Source organism: Mus musculus, chromosome 14, assembly GCF_000001635.26.
Source record: "Mus musculus strain C57BL/6J chromosome 14, GRCm38.p6 C57BL/6J".
NCBI classification, from domain to species: Eukaryota; Metazoa; Chordata; class Mammalia; order Rodentia; family Muridae; genus Mus; species Mus musculus.
This window is the reverse complement of record NC_000080.6, coordinates 67,763,471-67,784,385: the sequence shown is the minus strand read 5'-3', so window position 1 is coordinate 67,784,385 and position 20,915 is coordinate 67,763,471. Positions and strand designations below refer to the sequence as shown.

General features: G+C 46.9%; 1 protein-coding gene across 3 annotated transcripts in view; it reads left to right on the top strand.

Annotated features, from left to right (window-relative positions):
* Window positions 1-20,915, top strand: part of Dock5 (dedicator of cytokinesis 5) — a 181,645-nt gene that overhangs the window by 149,187 nt on the left and 11,543 nt on the right. For all 3 annotated transcript variants that reach the window (NM_177780.3, XM_011245170.2, XM_017316175.1), the window contains 13 exons: window positions 2,233-2,392; window positions 3,346-3,386; window positions 4,017-4,107; window positions 6,694-6,813; window positions 8,051-8,140; window positions 9,789-9,893; window positions 11,193-11,334; window positions 12,616-12,697; window positions 13,294-13,378; window positions 14,068-14,154; window positions 16,957-17,133; window positions 18,446-18,529; window positions 19,655-19,792. In NM_177780.3, the coding sequence (NP_808448.2) occupies window positions 2,233-2,392; window positions 3,346-3,386; window positions 4,017-4,107; window positions 6,694-6,813; window positions 8,051-8,140; window positions 9,789-9,893; window positions 11,193-11,334; window positions 12,616-12,697; window positions 13,294-13,378; window positions 14,068-14,154; window positions 16,957-17,133; window positions 18,446-18,529; window positions 19,655-19,792 (1,402 nt within the window). The remainder of the gene's footprint in view (window positions 1-2,232; window positions 2,393-3,345; window positions 3,387-4,016; window positions 4,108-6,693; window positions 6,814-8,050; window positions 8,141-9,788; window positions 9,894-11,192; window positions 11,335-12,615; window positions 12,698-13,293; window positions 13,379-14,067; window positions 14,155-16,956; window positions 17,134-18,445; window positions 18,530-19,654; window positions 19,793-20,915) is intronic.

The following is a 20,915-nucleotide window of genomic DNA, read 5'->3' as shown; positions in this document are numbered from 1 at the left end:
ATGAAGACATCAGTCCTTCATCTGAGCCCACATTGTCCCTTCGAATGCTGCCTCCCCTACTCAGCCTCTACACACTCAGCCCTCTCGTGCTGTTCACTGGCTGTGTCATGTGGTGCAAGCCTTTGGCTATTGGGACTGGCAGGGATAAGTACAAACCCTCTTTTCACCACATTCTCGGATCTTGTCTTTGCAGCCAGTTGTGTCAGTCAGCCAGATCAAGCACCTCACCCCACCTCCATCTGTAAGAGTAGTGTCTACCCCTTACTCGTATTGGTAGGACTAAATGAGGTGGTGTGTCAACACAGTGTTGCTTGCAGAGTCCACATTTAGAAAGCTTGACTGCGGGTGGGCAGAGTGGCACAGCCAGCCAGGGAACTTGACAACCTGAACTTGATCCCTGAGACCCACATGGTAGAAGAAGAGAACCAACTCCTGAGGTCCTCCACATGTACCTGTATCCACACACACACACATAGAAAATGATGTGCGCGTTGGTGGTGGTGGTTTTTAAGACTGATCGCAGTTATTGCCTAATCATCCCACTGTGCAGAGGCTGTGCACATTGCTTTCTCATGCGCTCTGAACTTGGATAACTGGTCACCTAGGTCACACATTCTATGTCACTTGGTTATCCTCCTGTTCTGGGGAAACTTTTTTTGGGCCAGTCTGAGCGTGAATATAGGGGCTTAGATCTTGTCTCTTAAGGATTTCCTGAGGAGGAGCCAACACACTGAGCACATGGTAGTGGGACAGGGTAGGGGAATCACCTCCTTTTTCAAGAACTGGATGTCTTTGTTCTGTTTATAGACAGAATAAAGCGATCGTTCTATTCTTTTTCCATGAGGTCTCATCTCATACCTTATAAAATGCTCCCTAGCTTATAGATTTTGAAATTCTAGATTTGTCTGGAAGTTATACACAGATAGAAACAGCTATAAGATTTGGGGATAGTTGGGCATGGTGGTACCTGATCCCAGCACCCTGGAGCCAGAGGTAAGAGAATCTCTATGAGTTCAAAGTCAGACTGGTCTACATGATGAGTTCCAGGCCAGCCAGTTCTGCATAGTATGAATCTTGCTTTTAAAAAGATCTGTTGACATACAGCTCATCAGTAGAACACCCCACCAACACACACACACACACACACCCCAACACGCACACATGCACGCACACACCAACACACACACACCCCAACACGCACACATGCACGCACACACCAACACACACACACACACACACACCAACACACACCAACACACACACACACACTCTATACAAGACAGAATACACATTTTTTTAAAAAATCCCTACACCTTCATGGAGAGATCTTACTTTGCTTCCTTTATTCTTTCTAGATCCTTGGCTCAGAAAAGTACAACTGTGTTAGTTGCAACACCCAAAAATACACCTAGAATCTGGGCTAATTGTTTTTCTTTAATATTTATTTTAAAGCGTGTGCGTGCGTGCCTGTGTGTGTGCGTGTGTGTGTGTGTGTGTAGATATGTGCTCATGAGTGCAGGTGCCTTCTAAGGAGGGCATCAGATCCTCCAGAGCTGTAGTTACAGCACCCAACAGGGGTGCTGAAGAACCAAACTCGGGTTCCCCGCAAGAACAATGCATGCTCTTAACCGTTGGGTCATCTCTTCAGTCCCAAGTCTAGGCTGATTCTTTAGTCCCATTACCACTTCTGAATTGTCTTTTAATTACTGAAGAAGCCACAAGACTTTGCTCTCTATGTCCCCCAAAGGGAAGGGCTGGGTCTGAGGTGTAGCCCCAGTCTGTCTGCCCCCGGTTCTGCCTTTCTATCTGAAGACCTATCCAAATGCCTAACAGGTTCTTCTGCGCTTGGCGTCTACCTGGGATTTTCAGATAGGCCCTTGGGAGAACAAAACCATAGCACAGGTGTTCTTACACGGCTGGGTTGGATGTATGAACAGTGTAGGCAAGGGCTCTCAGTTCTGCCATGTCCACTAGAGAAATTGTTGATTTACTAGTGTTCAGAAGGCATTGTGGCCTGGGGTTCTAAACAATTGATGAGAATTGACTGTGTCCACAAGAAAGAGTTAAACCTGAGAAAATAGTAGGTCCTATTGAAGTCCCCTAGGGCACCTTGGGTTCCACAGGGGATATCTATCGTGTCTAGAGTCTCTTGCTGCTAGGACTTAGTTGGGGCTCACAGAGGGCGCCAAAGCAGCTGGGTGAACCACGGAAATTTTCTCTCCCGCCCTCCAGACTCTTAGAGCATTGCCGGAAACATAAATACCTCGCGAACTCTGGGGAAGCCTTTGCCTTCCTGGTCAGCAGCCTCTTGGAGAACCTGCTGGATTACAGAACGATCATCATACATGATGAGAGCAAGGAGAACCGCATGAGCTGTACAGTGAACGTCCTGGTAAGGGCCTGGTCCTTGGGCTTGTGAGTGAGCACAGCTAAGCTACCCCTGCTCCACCAACTCAGCTCTAAGTGGATAGCACAGAGGCCCAGCCACCTTATACAGCCCATGCCCTAGTCACATAGAGTAGGGCACAGACTTTCAGGTACCTGGAAACACTCTAGCCTTTCCCAGTGACCCTCTCAGCCTGGCTCTTGGTCTTACTTACATGTGCTTGCTTTCCCATTGTGATGTAGCACACAGAAACCTATGCCATGAAATACATTAGTCTGTGCAGTTCTCCCGACAGTGAAACTCTAGACTTCTCTCTCCTTGGGACTACAGACCTCCACAGTGTAGGTTGCTGTGTATTCCTCTGCTTAATATAAGCCAAGAACGTCCCACCTCCCTGACTGCCAGAGATGTGAATGTACCAGGTGGCTTCAGAATAAGCAAGCACCTGCTGTCCCTATAGAAAATCTCTTACATTTCTCAGAAGCGTGGTCTTAATTTCTCTGCTTCTTTATAGCCCTTGGGTCTTCCACACAGGGCTCATTTATTACCTGCAGAAGCTCCGCATGTAAGAAGAGTGGGTTGGCAGCTTCTGTGTAGTTATAGTTATATTTATAGAGGAGATTCTTAAGGGAGACGGTGAACTAATAATGGCTCTTTGGAGAAGTGACAGTATTGAAAAAGCAGCAGGTGGGGTGGAGAGGTTGTTCCATGGTTTCAAGTGTGTACTGCTCTTCTAGAAGACACACACGCTTGGTTCCCAGCACACGTGTCAGTTGGCTCACAACCTCCTGTAGATCCAGCTCCAGATGAGTGCCCTCTTCTGGTCTCTGCAGGCAACTACACTCGCAAGCTCAAACACTTAAAACTAAAGGAGCAGTCATGCTTTGGCTATCCTTGTGTCAAGTTCATCAACCGTCTTTAATTTATGCTGGTATTTTGTGACCTTCTTTTTTTGGCAGAATTTCTATAAAGATAAGAAACGAGAGGACATATACATACGGTAAGTGAAGGAAATGCCCTGGCTTTGCTATTGGTGTCATGGCTTTGTGGTATAGTTCTAAACCAGAAAATACGGCCCCAAGAGTACTGCTGCTACTTCGATAGATTCCGGCAAACACAGGATGTGCGCAGTCTGCCTCAGGGGGTGAGCTCTCTAAACAGAGCCCCAGACAAATACAGTTTGAGGGAGTGTGTAATAGCATCAAGTGTGTAATCAGCATGTAAGGAAGGATAGAAAGGACTCAAAGGGACAGGAAAGAGAAATAACCCACAGTGGCCCTTAGTTTGAGGGTCATGAGTCTCTGACCATGAAGTCAACTTGTCATTAATAGAATTTCCAAAGCTTTACCTCACATCCCAAAGAGGATCAATATAATAATAAAATAATAATAATAATAATAATAATAATAATAATAAAGATGACAAAATAGAAGAGCTAAGAAAACCACAGGGCAGGAAGAGGTACTGTGTGCTAGAGAAATAGGAGGTAGCAAGTCTATTACCTAAGAGAAGGGAGGTGTTCCTGTTAGAAGCAGAAGTTTATGTGCGGGCTGGGACCTAGCTAGAGAATGCTCTGAGGTCTGGCTCACCTCCTTGGTGACAAAGGGCCTTTTCTCTCCTGTTGTACTAGGTATTTATACAAGCTTCGGGATTTGCACAGAGACTGTGAGAACTACACAGAAGCTGCCTATACACTCCTCCTACATGCTGAGCTTCTGCAGGTAATAAACGGGGCCTGGGTGGAAGGCCCAGGGTGTTTGCCATGTGTTCAGTCCTTTGAGACTAAATTCTATCAACTTCGTGATCTGGGCCCGAAAGGATCTTATTCAAGGGATATAGTTTATCTAGGGATGTGCTCCTGTGTTCGGGATAAACAGGTCACGTTTCACATCAAGACTGGGAAGACAATCATTTGATGTTTAAAGCTCCTGAGGAAGCAGGGCACAGCCTAGCAGCCTCTGATGATTGGCATTCTAATTAAATAACTACATGTTGATGATGTGTGAAGAGATGAGCAAAACGATAGAGAGGAGACTTAGAAATGAGTAAGATACTTGGAAGAAGTACTTTCTTGTATGTCCCATTTGTCCTCTCTCCAAGTAAAATTAGCATGGGCCATGATATCAATGCTAATAAGCATGATATCAATGCTTGTCCCAAATCCCAGGTAGTTATTTGAAGCCCTGTCCTCCTTTGGATTCCTGCATTAGCATCAAGCTTTGAATGGATGATAACTCAAACTCAGCGTGTCCAAACCACAAGCCTTTGCCCCAGCCTTTGTTCCTCCCCTTCTCTCTCTCTCTGACCTCCCCCTTCTGCCCAGGAGCTTAGCCACGTTCCACCCTTCACTTCCGGCTGCTGCCCTCTGCTTCCCCATGAGCAACATGTGTCCTGGATCTATCTTCTACTTAAAAAAATAATAATAATCCCTCACTACCATCCATGACCAGGACCCTGGCATCTTTACCTGAAGTACCATAGTGGCCTCTCGTTAAACCTTCTGGCTTCCATTCTTAAAATCAAGAGTTTAATCTTGATTTGGTTTGATTCTAAAATTCATTCATCATTCACAGCATCTAAACCCAGGAGTTCCCTACCTCCCCATTTTCCCAAGGAAATCCACGGCCCATGTTCAAGGTTGAGATAAGGAAGGGTTTTCTGCATCTGTGGGGTTTGCTACCTACAGATATCATCAGAGAGTGGCCCTGTAGGTCTTCTTATTTGTGCTACTCAGAAAATTAAACTCTCAAGCTGGCCATGGTGGTGCATACCTATAATTCCAGCACGTAAAAAGCTGAGATGGGGGCGGTGGGGTGGGGGGTGGGGCTCAAGTTCTGGGAGAGCCCAGCTCTAAAAATTTAAAAAGCAAAGGAAAAGAAAATTAAGTTGTCCTAATCTGGTGTAAGGTATGAAGAGTGGATTCGGCTTTTCTTCCCAGCTAGCTACTCAGGAGATATCTCTACTGAGTATTTGTTAAATATCATCTGAATTCCATCCACAGGCCTAAGATCCCGGCTTTATCTCTGTGTTAGAGGAGGTCCCATTCTAGTATCTCCTGGCCTGTGGGCCTCTGTTCATGAACTGAGGCTACATTGTATTATCACAGACAGGTTTACTCCTCATTGCTCCCTCCCCTCCCCCAGTGCCATTCCTCTTTCCCTCTTTCCTTTTGTATTTTTCCATCTGGGCCTTAGAAGCCTGGAATTTCAAATGACTTGACCCTGGGGTAGCTCAGTGGTAGGGCACTCACATGGCATGCTCATACCCCTATTTTCAGGCCCAAGAAAGAAAGGGAGAAGGGAGAGGAAGGCAAGGAGGAGAGGGAAGGAAGGGGAAAGGGGAGAGAGGGAATGAACTAATGCTGCAGGGCCTGCTAGGATAGAGCTGTGATTCTAGCTGGGAGGGAGGAGGCTGAAGCTGGAGGATTCCGCCTTGAAGGCCAGCCTGAACAACTTAGTAAGACTTCAAGTGTCAAAATTTTAGCAAAGTAAGAATAAGGCTGGTGGGTGCAGCTCACTTGGAGTGCACATACGTAGTGTGCATAGGCCCCGGGTTCAATTCACACCACCACCAAAGAAGGGCAGTAGGGGTGGGGCGAGCGCTTTAGTAAGAACATACATGTTTATGAAATAGTGTTCCCCTCCCAAGGCATAGTGAGAGTTTCCCTTTTCTTGGGGCTGCAAGCATGCCTTTGAATGGCGGGGTCAAGCTCCCTGCATATAAGTCTTGTGTAATCCTGGTGATATCTGAGTTGTCCAATGGGCTTCAGTGTGATGGACTGTTTGCTTCTGCTGTCTTCTGCATGGCTGTTGTCTTGGTAACCAAGGTCCATCCTCAAATTTTTTTTTTATTCCTTTGCCTCCAAGATCTCCAAGCTATGTCTGGTTTTGCACTGGGCTGCTGTGTATTGTGCATGGAGAAGGAAATTGCTGCAGGCAGTGATGGTTTTACCTGCCCCTCCATGGTTGTGGGCCTGGTGTACTTCTCTCACCTGGCTGTGTTCAGGTTGTCTTCCACACAGTGTTGTGCTGGGTTAGCAGCCTCATTCCATTCCTCCCTTGCTGAGGGACGCTGCAGGTGCCTGGCCATTTGGTGTGACACTTGTTTCAGAGCAGAGCTGACATATGGGCCTCCTCGTGTATATAATTTTGTGTTTGGTAAATAACTTAAAACACAATATGGGTGAGTTGACAGCATGCAAATAAGTGGATTCCTGAGGGTTTTGGGTTTTTTTTGTTGTTGTTGTTGGTTTTTTTGATCTGCAGTTTTGCCTCATTAATCCCTATGTTATCTTTTTCTCTTTGTAGTGGTCGGACAAGCCCTGTGTGCCCCATTTGCTGCAGAGGGATAGTTACTATGTTTATACCCAGCAGGAGCTTAAAGAGAAACTGTATCAAGAGATCATATCCTATTTTGATAAAGGCAAAGTGAGTGTGTGTGTGTGTGTGTGTGTGTGTAGGGGGGGAAGCCGTTCTCAGTTGTTGTCTGGGTTTTGTTGTTTGTTTGCTGGGGTTTTTTTGTTTGGTTGTTTGGTTGGTTTTGGTTTTGGGTTTTTTTTGTTTGTTTGTTTTGTGTTTGTTCCTTTGTTTGTTTGTTTTGGGTTTTTTGCTACTGAAAAGAGAAAAACGATTCTGCTGAGTCTGCACAAAGCACACTGGATGAGGGCCCTGTCCCCAGCAAAATGACAGAGGCTTAGGAGATGGTCCCGTGTATAAAGTGCTTGCTGTATAAGATAAGGACCTATCTAAAAGCAGGCCACGGGGACATATATCTGTAAGGTCAGGTACCTCTGACCCAGTATTGGGAGAAGGAGATAGTAAGTTTTCCAGGGCTTGCTGGCCAGCCAGACTAGCCAAAATGGTAAACTTCAAGTTTAGTGAGAGATCCTGTCTCAAAAAAGATAAGGTAAAGGGTGATTTTGGAGCTGAGCATGGTAGTGCATACCTTAATCCCAGCCCTTGGGAGGCAGAGGCAGGCCGATCTCTTGAGGTTTGAGGCCAGCCTGGTCTACAGCCACCTTTCCTGTCTAGCTGCACTCCCACACTTGGGAATCCCAGGAATTTCTTATTTTTCCTTTTTTTTTTTTTTTTTTTTTTTTTTTTTTGCAATTGGTGCTTGGCTCTTTAAACTCCAAACTGCTTCAGTGGAGAAGATACGTGTTCTGGGAAACTGTCCAGAGAAGCACCTCTTGGCAACATACCCAAGATACCCAGGCTGGGCATCTTTAATTCAACATGAAAAGTGTTCCAAACTCTAAAACTGTGGAATACCAAGATGGCCTGAAAGTTTCAGACGTTGGAGCATTTTGGATGAAGAGACACCTAACCAGTCATGTCTATGGAAATGATCCCAAATCAAAAGAGAAAAAAAAAAAAAGAAAAGAAAAGAAAAGAAAAAAAAAGAAATCCACAGTGGAAACACTGGTAGTCCCAGGCATTTTGGATAAGGGCTATTCAACCTGTGGTATTCTTAAAACACCAGTAAAGAAAGGGTTAACTGATCAAACTGGTGTCACAAGTCAGGGTCCCTTAAGGATGCTCAGCCTGCTGACTGCTTAGTTTCAGTTATTCTCTGGGGAGGTAACCTCTGCCAAGGGGGATGGGTAGAGAGGGATGGATGGCTCTTGTGCCTGCCTCATCTCACCCTGCTTTCCTTCTTCTGAAGATGTGGGAGAAAGCCATCAAACTGAGCAAGGAGTTGGCGGAGACCTACGAGAGCAAAGTGTTTGACTACGAGGGCCTAGGCAGTCTCTTGGTAAGTCTGGGCCAGCAAGGCTGCTCAAGTGGGCACTACTAAGAACCGTTTGATATGTGTGGGGGTTGAAAACAGTCAGGGCCAAGGGTACTCTTCCCAGTGGTAAAGTAAACCTTACTTTAGGATGGAAGATATATAATCCCCAAAGCTTTGACCATTGTTCTCCAGGTTGTCCTCAAAGAAGTCCCCTGGGACTGGGAATGAGGATTGCCCTGGGGAAGGTGGGAGCACTGAGCCTGGGTGACCATGTCTCATCCTGGCTACCATGGGACATGTCTGTTCATCAGAATTCCCTTGTCTCAGGCCAGTGAGCCACTTCAGCAGATAAAGGCATTTACGGCCAAGTCTGCCGAGCTGAGTTCAATCCCCACATTCCACATGCTGGAAGGAGAGAAGAGACTCTCACAATTGTCCTCAGACCATGGACGGTGACACGTGTGTGCTTGTACACACTCACCCTAAATAAAACATAATTTTACAATGAGAGGACAGCCTATCCTCGAGGCTGCCCTTGCTTCCTCCAAGAATGCCACTGTGCCTACCTGGACAAGCTGTGAATGTTTCTGCCAGAATCATAAGTGGGTTTGGCCACCTTTTCTGGTGTCGCCAAAGGCTCAGCACTGACGGTTCCCTGAGCCTGGGTATTAAGGCCAGCTGCAGGCACAGCTCAGCTCTTACAAACCAACAGCACACATGTGCAACCACTCACATGCCCACTACACAACAGTGGCGAGAACCTTCATCACTCTCCCAGACTAATCTTTTTCTTGAGGATCTATTTGTCAAGAGCAATCAGTGAAAACGGAACTCCTGGGCTTTACCAGCTTCTGCCGGAAATTAATTCACTCAGTAGTTTTATAAGCCAGCTTGAGCTAAGATGCTGGCCACCAGACACCAAACTAAGAAATTGTGCTTCTCACAGACTGTTGCCTAGCGCAGTCACAGAGTTCTGTCAACCGAGGTTGGGCTGGGTGTGGTACAAGATGATAATCCTAGCTGCTTGGTCCATAGAGTCCACGTTCTGCCTGGCCTGCAGAGCAAGGAAGCAGCCTGAGAGGCTGTGTGAGGTCTTGGCTCATGTTTAGCATACATAAAGTCCTGGGTTCAATCCCTGCTGCCACATCAAACCAGGCATCGAGGTGTATTTCTGTAATCCCAGTGGCACCTGTGTAGCTGAGGCAGGAAGATCAGGAGTTCACAGTCACCCTCAGCTACGTGGAGAGTCTGAGGCTAGCCTGAGCTACCTACAGACGCTGTCTCAAAGAATCCATAGTAAAGCATCCAAAGAGGTGGAACAAGAGAGTGGGACTCACCTTAGGGCCATCAGAGCCCGAGGTGGCCCTGCAAGTCACCTGCTCAGAGCACAAACTTCCTCAGCATCTACTTTGACATGCCTGGTTACGTTTAGATCCTGCCCGTGGATCTCAGAAAGTCCGAGGAGGACTCCAAGGCCCATCCTGGACCCAAGTCCCAAACACCAGATCCCAGAACAGAGTCACCCAGTGGCCTACAAGGTGGTCTCCAAAGACCTTCCATTTATCTGTTCCATGAGAAAGCACGGCAGATGGGCTGACCTTTTCCTTTTTCATTTCTCCCCCTGACAGCTTCCTGGTAACCTCCAGGTGGAATGTGTTATTTTGTTTTTCAGAAAAAAAGAGCCTTGTTTTACGAGAACATCATTAAGGCCATGAGGCCCCAGCCTGAATACTTTGCTGTGGGATACTACGGACAGGGCTTCCCTTCCTTCCTGCGGGTGAGGAGCCTGGGAGTGGTCCCCAGAGCCATGAGGAGTGAGGTTGGGGAGAGGGGAGACTTATCTCTCTTCCAGATGGCCAGCAGCAGCTGCTGGCCTGTGGTCCCGCTGTGGGAGGTCGGGTCAGGGAGAGAGACCTCTTCCTGAATGCTGGCCTCTGTACCCCACGCCCCTGACACCACTGATATTCTGGCCGACCCTTTGTGCAATGGCTTCCCCAGGTGCAAGGAGAGAAGGAAAAACAGAATTGGCCCCATCCACAGGCCAAACTTGGACGAGTGTGGATGGATGTGTTTTGTTGCTTATTTTATTTCCAGTCAGGGCCACTTTGAAATCAGATATCCCAAGAACAAGACAACAAACATTTTCCCCAAAGTAAAAGCAGTTTTGTAGTAGGTGTCAGGCATGAGAGACCTCTCTCAAAAGTATGTATACTGGCACAGTGACTTTAGAGTTTAAGGAACAAAAACTCTAAAAAGAACTCTTTTAGACCTGAGCTTTAGTTAAATATATACTGTCTCTCATACTTGCCTAGCATGCATGAGACACTGGGTTCCATTCCCAGAACCACATGAACTGGGTATGTTTGAATATGCCTGCAATCATAACACTTGAGGTGGACTAAGAATCCGAAGTCAGGATTATCCTCTACTGCATAGTGAGTTAGAAGTCAGCCTGGGCTACATGAGACTATGCTACAAAAACAAAACAAAATAAAATGAAACAACAACAACGACAACAAGCAATAGCCACAAAGGAGAGCCATTTGCATTCCTAACTGCTTAGTGAGAAAGCAACGGGGCCTCATTCAGTAAATATCTGCGCATTGTCTACTCCGTGCCAGGCACCTGGGAAGAAGCAGAAATGTCCTGAAGTTACTCAGACATTTCACTGCCCTCAGTGATTCTATAAGCTAAATATTAACATATGAGTGTAAAATTTAAACGATAACCAAGGAAAATGGCCCATGCTGAAAGAGCTTGTAGCCAGGGAGCATTTACTCAAGTGAATAGAAATCTAACCATTCCAAAATACTGTAGGCATAGCAGCCTTACTAATAAGCACCGAAGCCTATATCCAGTCCACATGTCCATCAATGGGGAAAGCAGGGATAAACTAGTATCTACCCAACAGACGTTGATCAATACCTGTTGAGTATGCAAATGATGTTCACGATGCACTTTCGTGGTTGTAGATTTAGCCCTGATGGAGAAGCCCAGTGGCCTTCTCTCTCCTCAGCTCCAGGTACGCCTTCACTCTTCCTCCCTAACGACTTCCTTTGGCTTCCCTGACCTGCAGAACAAAATCTTTATCTACCGGGGTAAGGAGTATGAGAGGCGGGAAGACTTCAGCTTGAGGTTGCTGACCCAGTTCCCCAATGCTGAGAAGATGACCAGTACCACACCACCAGGAGAAGACATCAAGTCATCCCCAAAGCAGTGTATCCTTGCCATGGGGACAGCAGCCCAGTGACTCTTTACCCTTGGATGGGCCAGGCCAAGCCAAATAAACTGCGAGTTGCAGCCCCTTCTCGGTTGGCAGATATGCTCCAATCTTTCAAACTGGTGCCTTCCGCCATTCAGTGTAAAAATCTTTGAGACCTTTAATGGAAGACATGGTCAGTCAATGTTGAGTATGAATGAATAAACGTTGTACTCAGATAGGGGGCTTAAAGGAAGTTCTAGATTCTGTTGCAGATCTAAAAACCACACATTTAAAACCATCCAAATGCATTCTTGATATCCTCCTAGTCAATGGCTTCAGGACACCCTCCCCATCTTCCTTTTCTACCACGCATGGGTACTGAAATCTGCAGCTTTTCAAGTCATGTATATGACATTGTGTTTGTATATAGCCTGTATACATTCTCTCAAATACTGCGGTGTGCATGTGTGTGTGTTTAGCCATGCCCTGGGGATTGGAATGCAGGCCCTCATGCTTGTAGAGCAAGCCCTTTACCAACTGAGCCAGTTCTGCAGCCTCTCCTGGCTGATACCCGGATATGTTGTCCGGATATAATGTCCTGTAAGTATTATCACAGTGTATCATTTAGGAGAAAAGGGCACAGGAGAGGAAAGTCTGTATCGAGTCAGTATAGAAGAAAATCCTCGCGGTCAACTCTTGGGGTGCAGAACCTGTAGGCACAGGGGACAGACTATGTCTGCACTGGTAAGGGTGCCAGGAGAGGCCCTTCCTAGGACTTTTCATCTGTCCCATCCCAGCAAGACCCCTCACCCAGTGCTGGTTTTGGAGTCTGACTTCACTCCCCAGTTGTGGAATTAAGAAATTTTCACTTCTCTTGGCCTCCAAGTTTTCCTCTGTCATAAAAGTTTGCCGTTAGCTTGAAAGATAAATTCAGAGCACTTAGTCCCCGTGAAGGGACTCACCCCATCAATAGTAGCACCTAAAGATAGCAATTGTTTTTCCCTGGGTTCTGGAGTCTGGCTGTTTCAGAGACAAGCATATCTAAAAGAGATCATTTAAAAGCACTGCTGGCTGTCTATTTCCTTATACTTTCCTGACACTTCCTTGATGTGGCAAGGATATTTGCCAGGTGTCTGGCCATAGGGGGTGTCCTGAGGAATTCCACCTCATGACAGGGCACATGGGAGCACATTTCAGTGCAGTGCTGGCACCAGTTGAAGGGAGATGGGAAGTGGGAGCAGGGACCTCGAAGCCTGTGGCACCTGCAGGGCCAACCTTTTCCTTAATAAGCCTTCAGACCTGCAGTGCTTCACGGTAAAACCTGTGATGAGCTTGCCGCCCAGCTACAAGGACAAACCGGTTCCAGAGCAGATCTTGAAGTAAGTGGTTATTAAAAAGGAAACAGTCAGGTGGGAATTGTAGCAGTGGAGGGAAGGGAAGGCAAGTTCAAGGCCAGTCTGGGCTACAAAACAAGACTTTATTTGAAATGTGTCAAAAGCAAAGCCTTTTTCATTTGTTATACTTTGGAAGACCTCATACTTACTGTTTTGCATAAGAGATTAAACCTTACCAAGTTAAAGCAACGTGGATTTTATCATTGAATCAGAGGGAAAGGTAAACTTCACTTGGGCACAGGATCCTCTAGCCTAAATATCCACTCAGGTATCACTGAGGGTTTGAGGTTGTTTTCCTATCCCTGGAGAAACCACCATGCCAGAGAGATTGATTAACAGTGTTATAGCAAAGCTAGGCAAAGGAGACCACAAACATGGTGGGTATGTGTACCTTTTCAAACTGGAGCATAAACTCTTCAGTACGAAAAATAAGATGTGGTATGAAACCCAAGTATATACTGTCCCCGGAGCTCAGTGTGACCCTGTCGGCCATAGGGGTAAACCTCAGTGCCAGGCATGTCACACGTGGGGTTGTGGGCTGGTTCTCTGAGGTCCAGTGCCTTTGCTCTGTCCTTTCCCAGCTACTACAGAGCCAACGAAGTGCAGCAGTTCAGCTATTCCCGGCCATTCCGGAAAGGAGAAAAAGACCCAGAAAATGAGTTTGCCGTGAGTCCACTTGGCTTGTTCTCTCTGTGGAGAAGTCACCCTTGGGTGTCATTCCTCAGGAACTTCCCATCGTGTTATTTTTGACAGTGGGTCTTTTCTTGGGACTGCAGCTTAGCAGCCCAGCTTGGCCGGCCACACTGTGAACCCCTGGGAATCCTCCTCCATCTCTGCTCTCCAGCACTGAGGCTGCAAGCTTATGCCACCACCCCTGGATTTGTACGGGAGCGCTGGGCATGGGTTGCAGGTCCTTTTCACTTCCCACCCAAGCTATCCCTCTAGCTCCTGTTTGCCGCCTTCTGGCGAAGTCCGGTGGCTTCCTTTTCATCCTCATTGGCTAAGACAGGAGGTTGGGGTGTCCCCTGTAGGAGAGGGTAACCTGTTAGTTACTGCCAAGCAGGCTGTCATCTCAGTGGGAAACCTCCAAACTGAAGGACCCAGATCTGGGCTCTGCCGCTGATGTGACAGACCGTAGGGGAGCCATACCTCCTGAACCTCAGGTTTCCATCTTTAGAAGGAAAGGGCCCAAGGGCCCCATCAGACCTCATGATCCTTGAGTTTTATAAGGAACATATTCACTCCCTAGAAGACATGTGAGAATGGAGTCTCACCAGCTGAGCCAGAGGTTTGGGGTCAGTTGTGACCTGGAAGCTGGCCCCTGCCTCATTTTGTGTTTTTTTTTCTTGTACCAGACCATGTGGATTGAAAGAACCACGTACAGAACGGCCTATACCTTCCCTGGGATCCTCAAGTGGTTCGAAGCCAAGGAGATTTCAGTAGTGAGTCATTTGAAGTCGTAACTCTGGCAGGGTGTGTGTGGGTGTGTGTGTGTGTGTGTGTGTGTGTGTGTGTGTGTGGTGGGAACCTCTCTGTCTGCAGAAATAATAACCGCTTTTGTTCCGTTCCACTGCAGCCTGCACCAGCTTGGCTGCCCTCCCTCTGGCCAACTTTGTTTTTTAAAGGCGGAATAAAGAGCACACTTGTGTAATAAGGTCGCTTTGTAAAACTGATGTCACAACACCAATCCAAAAGGTCACACACTCAGAGACTGACTCTTTGGTGGCCCGAGAGGCGTTGTCTCCTTCAGTCTGTCATTCTGTCAGTGCCCAGAAACAGTGCCAGGATGCTTTTGGGGACTGGCCTCTCCACCACATCATCTTTCCCGAAGCCCCTCTCATTCTCAGCTTGAGCATCACTGTTGCTGCAGCCCCTGCCCCGCTACTTCCCAAAGCTGCCATTTAACATTCATTTAGTCTGTCTGTATCCATGTATTTGCCTTGTTGTCATCCCATACTAGTCTCTGCTGTGTACTAAAAGGTGTCTTGTTGCATCTCAGCCTTGGTCTTTTCAGCCAGTGTTCTACCGCAGAGTGTGGATCCCACTGAGCAAACCCGACTGTCTCATGTGTTTTTATATTCAAGTCCTCCTGTGGCTTGCTTCCCAGTGCCTGCACGACCGAGTCCGCTCTCATTTCTAGCCACCTGCCTTTACCTCCATCCACCTCTGTCTGCTTCCAATTATTTCCATCCACTCCCATCCATTTGTGTGCCTCACCTTTCATGTCTGCCTGCCTCTATTCATGGCCATCTTCCTCCTCTGTCTGTCATCTTCCTCCTCTTTCCACCTTCATCTTTCTCCTTCCATCTTTGAGAGAAGATGTCAGAACTAAGACTTAAGTGGTTTAAATAGTTAGTGGCATTGGGTCGTTTGGGGGAGGTGGGCCTCAATGTCCTCTGACCCCTGCTCAGTATTATTGCCATCAAGTTAAGTGTGAGATCCACCTTCTCCATGCAGCCAACTCTAGAATACCCATAGTCCTTTGTGGTGTCTGTGCTCATACCATTCTGGGCATATTTCTAACCCACCCTATTTGAAAGTCTTGAGATTCTACTAAAAGTATAAAACTTCTACTAGCATTGAGTTACAGTGGACCCGCAAAATGTGTAGTTCCAGTCTCAGCAACTCAGCCAGCCATGAGCCTCACCATCTGTGGATGGAGTACTATGTATTTAGGTCTTAGCAAGCTGCTTCTCTGTTCTAAATATATATGGACTCTTCCCTTCCCTTATTCCCTAGATAATGTATAATACCCACTGCTATAACCCTAGGTCCTAACCAGTCATCCAAAGCCAGATGTGGTGGCACATGCCTTTAATCCCAGCACCTGAGGGGTAGAGGCAGGTAGATCTCTGAGTTCAACGCCAGCCTGGTATACATAAGTGAGTTCCAGGACATCCAAGGGACATAGTGATATCCTGTCTCCAATAAAATAATTAAGTATATAGAAAGATATACATAGATGATATCACTTTAGAACAAAGGCATTCATGCACCCTTAGATTTTGGTGCCCTCAAAAATCCAAGAACCAGTCCTCCTACCTATTTCTGAGCTGGCTTTATATTTCATTACTTTTGTAATTAGTGCACAGTGCGGCACTTAGCATAAAGTAGGTATTTGAAAATTCCTGAGCTGATCATGTACAGTCAATGTAAAAGGACTACTTTGGCATGCACACACACCTATTTCCATACTCAGTAGAGGGGAGAGGAGGAAAAGAGGTATTCTGGGACCCAGGCATCTCTTGTAGCTGAACATGGTGGCACATGCCGTACCAGCTTCTGGGAGGATGAGTCAAGAAGACCAATGGTGATGTGAGGCCAGTCTGGTCCTCATAATGGGTTAAAGGTCACTGGGGCAATGTAGTAAGACCTTGTCTCAGTACAAAAAAACAACAAACAAACAAACAAACAACAACAAAAACGAAAATAAAGTGTAGAAGAAAAGAGAAGAGGAAAATGAAAATATTCCTTGGCCATTATGACCTGAACTTTGATGTATTCCTTGGTGCTAATGATAAATCATTTATTTAAATGTAGTATGCTTTCTGGGTAGAGATACTAGGACTAAATTCTGGGATAGGCAGCCATGTGGCCAACAGTAAACAAAACGAAGGTGCTGGCTTTTGGGGAAATGTGGTTTTGAGGACATTTCTGGAAGAATCTAGTTCCTGTGATTGCTTCTTTATCCACAACTCAGTGTGGTTCTTGAGTCTTCCTGTTCTTTCTAACTTCCATTAACTATCTGCTCTACCCTAAGAAGATGAGATGTGAGTCTGGATGTAGGAATTCCAACATCCCTGTTTTTTCTTACCAAAGAGACGCCTGAATTTTCCAGGGGACATTTTCCATTGTCAGTGGTGCAGAAGGGTCTCAGCTATGCTAGCCAGCGACCATCTCAGAGCCCCTGAGATGGGATTGCCAGAGAAACAATGCTGCTGCAGCTCTAGATGTCTTCACACATTTTGTGTAGATGGTTTGCTCCAAGAAACAGTGTTTTCAACAGCCCACAGTTTACAGCATCCCACTCACTAAGATTTTTCAATAGCCAATTTTGTAATTAACCAATAGAAAAGCATGGGGACGGAGGTGGGGGTGGTGGGGAACCTAATGAACAGAATCCTAACAAGTGAACACTCCTGCAGACTGTGAGTTTTTCCCTGTCTTGAGAAGAATGATCAGGTTATTTCAGTCTTTGGAGTGGAGCTCACCCGGCTCCTTTTCCCATCTGCTCTATTCCTCAGGAAGAAATCAGCCCTTTGGAGAATGCCATAGAAACCATGGAGCTGACCAACGAGAGGGTCAGCAACTGCGTGCAGCAGCACGCCTGGGACCATTCTCTCTCTGTGCACCCGCTCTCCATGCTGCTCAGCGGCATAGTGGACCCAGCTGTCATGGGGGGATTCTCCAACTACGAAAAGGTAAATCCTGCTCCTGAATCTCACAAGACAGACAGGCCGCCCTACATGTCATGTGCCACTCTCCTCTCCAAATGGCCATGTGGAATTACACGAGGATTGTCCCTGGCCTCACATTGTCCTGTGAAGCCTCAGGGAAAGAGTGACAGACCCTGGTGCCTCTGGCAGATGGACCCCCGCTATCTTGTCCCCTGGGAGGAAGACAGCTCAGTCTGCTCCCGAAGCTCAGGATGCACTTCCGGTGACGTCACTTTTAGGGAAAGCAGAGATAGATGTTTTATGTAGAGTGAGTTTCCAGGAATCTCCAGCCTGGCTTGAGCCATGGGCAGAAGACATTTCCGCTTGTATTAGTGACTTCTCTGTGGCTGTAATGAAATACTATGACCAAAAGCAACTTAATAAAGGAGGGGTCTATTTGGTTTATGTCTCCAGAGACATAGGATCCACTGTGGCAGGGAAGGAGTGGGGTGCCATGGTGGCAGGAGCTGGAAGCCAGCTGGTCACATTTCCATCCATGCACAGGAAACAGAACGGGAACAGGAAATGGAGTGAGACAAAATTCTCAGATCTCATCCCAGTGATGGACTTCCTCCAGCCAGGCTCCGCTTCGTAGAGGTTCCATAACCTCTCCACGGAGCACCGCCAGCTGGGGGCTCTGAGTGTTCAAATACACACCAGTCTATGGCTGACATTGCTCATTCAAACTGGCACACAGCTTCACCATTGTCTAACTGGATGCTACATCTGTTACTCTGAAAAGGCCTATGAGGCATACTGACCATGTGTAGTCCAGTGGATAGGATTTGACTAGAGTGTCATTTATATGGGAGGACATGATTTCAGTCTAGGTGAAGGACAGTTATTGAGAGCCAGGAATCATAGCTGTTATTTGTTCAGTGGCTGAATATTTTGGGCATCCTCTTTTTGAATGTAAGGAAACATGTGGCCAGGAAACTCCTTTGATGAGGGAGAAGATGGGACAGAAAGAGAAGGGGCCTGGTGCCTTGTGGCCTGTCACTCCTGTGACCTCATTCTGGCTTTCTACTGGTCACTGTATGTTCTTGGACACAGGTGTCACCTCTCTGAGCTGCAGTGAGAAAACTTCCCAACTTATGGGATAGGTTTGGGGATTAGGGAAGCCACTCTATATAGAGAGACAGGAATTTGTCTAATATATGTCTTTTAATTATTCACTGTGCAGTAAAGGAGGTTCTGGGAAAAGGATGGATTTTCAGTTACAGAAGATGTCTTCTCCCTTTTGAAGCTCTCTGCCTCTCTCTGCAATCAGTAATGTTCACATGTATTCTCCTTTTAGGCTTTTTTTACAGAAAAGTACTTACAAGAGCATCCCGAGGACCAGGAGAAGGTGGAGCTGCTCAAGCGACTGATTGCCTTACAAGTATGTAGGCTGGGAGCCTTGCAGCTGGCCAGCTGTGCACAGTACTCCATGGGTATCTACTGTGTTTGGCCCTAAGGCATGCTACATAGCTCAAGTGTAGCTATAGGCCAGTTTCTGGGGTCCCTCCCCTTCTCTCTCTGTCTCTCTCTGTCTCAACATCTCTCTATGTCTCTCTCTGTATGTGGGTGTGCCTGTGCATGTGTCTGTGTGTGTGTGAGAGACAGTAACGGGAGGAAGATGGAGACAGAAAAAGATGGAGAGAGACAAAGATTAGGTGTATAATATTAGGGCAAGATTTCATGGAATTACTGACCAGTCAGTGAGAGACCCTTTCTTCAAAAAATAAAACGAGGTGGGAGGTATCTGAGAATGACAGCAGAGGTTGTCCCATGACCTCCACATGTGCATGCACACATTTACACATACACACACACACACACACACACACACACACACATACACACACATTGGAACACATGGAAATTTCGAGACAGGGTTTTTCTGTGCAGTCCTGGCTGTCCTGGAACTCACTCTGTAGACCAGGCTGGTCTCGAACTCAGAAATCCGCCTGCCTCTGCCTCCCAAGTGCTGGGATTACAGGCATGCGCCACCACTGCCTGGCTGTCATTCTTTTTCTTATCATCCCAATAAATACTGCTAGAAAAGCAGCCATGGGGGGCTGGAGAGGTGGCTCAGCGATTAAGACTGAACCCCCTTCCAGAGGTCATGAGTTCAATTCCCAGCAACCACATGGTGGCTCACAACCATCCGTAATGAGATCTGACGCCCTCTTCTGGTGTGTCTGAAGACAGCTATAGTTGTACTTACATATAATAATAAATAAATCTTAAAAAAAAAGAAAGAAAAGCAGCCATCAAACTCAATCTCTCTATGACTACCCCAGTTCTCAGTAGTATGAGCCTTGCCAGTTGGCCTCTCTGGAGTCTTTGGATCTTCTCTGTTCCTCTGATAGAGTCCCCAAGCCCTTGACTAACAAGTGACATTTTCATTAGATAATTATGTGTCTGTCGGTCGCTCTGACTCCATCCCTTTGCCCAAACCTTCAAATCTGAATCGACTTCTTTCCCAGACCACATCTCTTTTCTTTTATAACCTTTCTTCCAGATACCTCTGCTTACGGAAGGGATCCGCATCCACGGGGAGAAGCTGACGGAGCAGCTCAAGCCGCTGCATGCCCGGCTATCTTCGTGCTTCCGTGAACTCAAGGAGAAAGTAGAGAAGCTGTATGGAGTCATAACGCTGGTAAGCTATGGCTAAAAGGCCCTTGAACTTCCCTGGGTCTCTCTTGTGATATGACCCAGGGTTTCAGATGCCAGATGAGTCACACCAGCAGAGGTACAATGTGCAGATGGGCAGGCAGCAGAGAGTGTGTTCTACCTTTCGTCACATGAACCATCCTTGAGCTAGAGATTCCCTAACTTGATTGACCTTCAGAACAGAGAGCTTATGAAACACAGATAACTTGCTTCGGATTTTGTGGATGTGGCAGGGCCCCAGTTTACAGTTTTAACAAATGGCCCGATGACACTGGACACCGAGGTGGCTGGACTGGGCAGGCATTTTGAGAACACTCAGGGGCGTGTCAGTTCCTGTGTTCTACATGTTAGCCATTCCTTCCTGTCCTGCCGGATTGGTATAACTTTTCTAGATCTTTTTCTGAGGGTAGGAACAGTTGTAAACTGTATTGCACACTTGACAGATTTCTCTGTCATCTTTGACACACTCTGTGAGGCTGTGTCTCTGTGGGTTTCCCACCTCTCAACCCCCAAGTGCTGAGGGGAAGTAGGCTGCTAACCTCTCTTTTCTCAATCAATAGTGTCACTGGTCCTAGCTCAATGCTGTGTTCTTCTGTCCTTGAGTTCACCTTGTCCTCTCTAACAGCCTTGTTTTGAATCCTTGACTTCCAAATTCTCTCCTCCAATCAGAGCTTTGCACACCTTCCCACTAGAGTCCCCACCCACCCACCCCCAGGACCTTTCTCACGGTCTCTTCCAGTCAACAGTTTACTCAGGCAGCCAGGTGTGGTGATGCACACTCGTGACCTCAGCACCCAGGAGGCTGAGACAAAAGGATGGTTGTGAGTAAGGCCAGGCTGAGATACATAGCTAGCTAGATTCTGCTGCTCTCCCCATCACCAAAAATGCCCACTTCTGTCTCCTTTCTGATACTTAGCCTCCCCCTAGTGCTGTCCAGGCACATGTATGTCTTTTGTGCCCACGTTCCTGGACCATAAGACTGAGCTTTCCTTCAGCCAGCTATACTCCATCCTTGTAGGAACCCAGCCCATGTTAGAAAGCAAAACTTAATAGGATACCACGTGGGGACGGTGATTCCCTGGTGGCACCCTAGGTTTCTAGAGATGCCC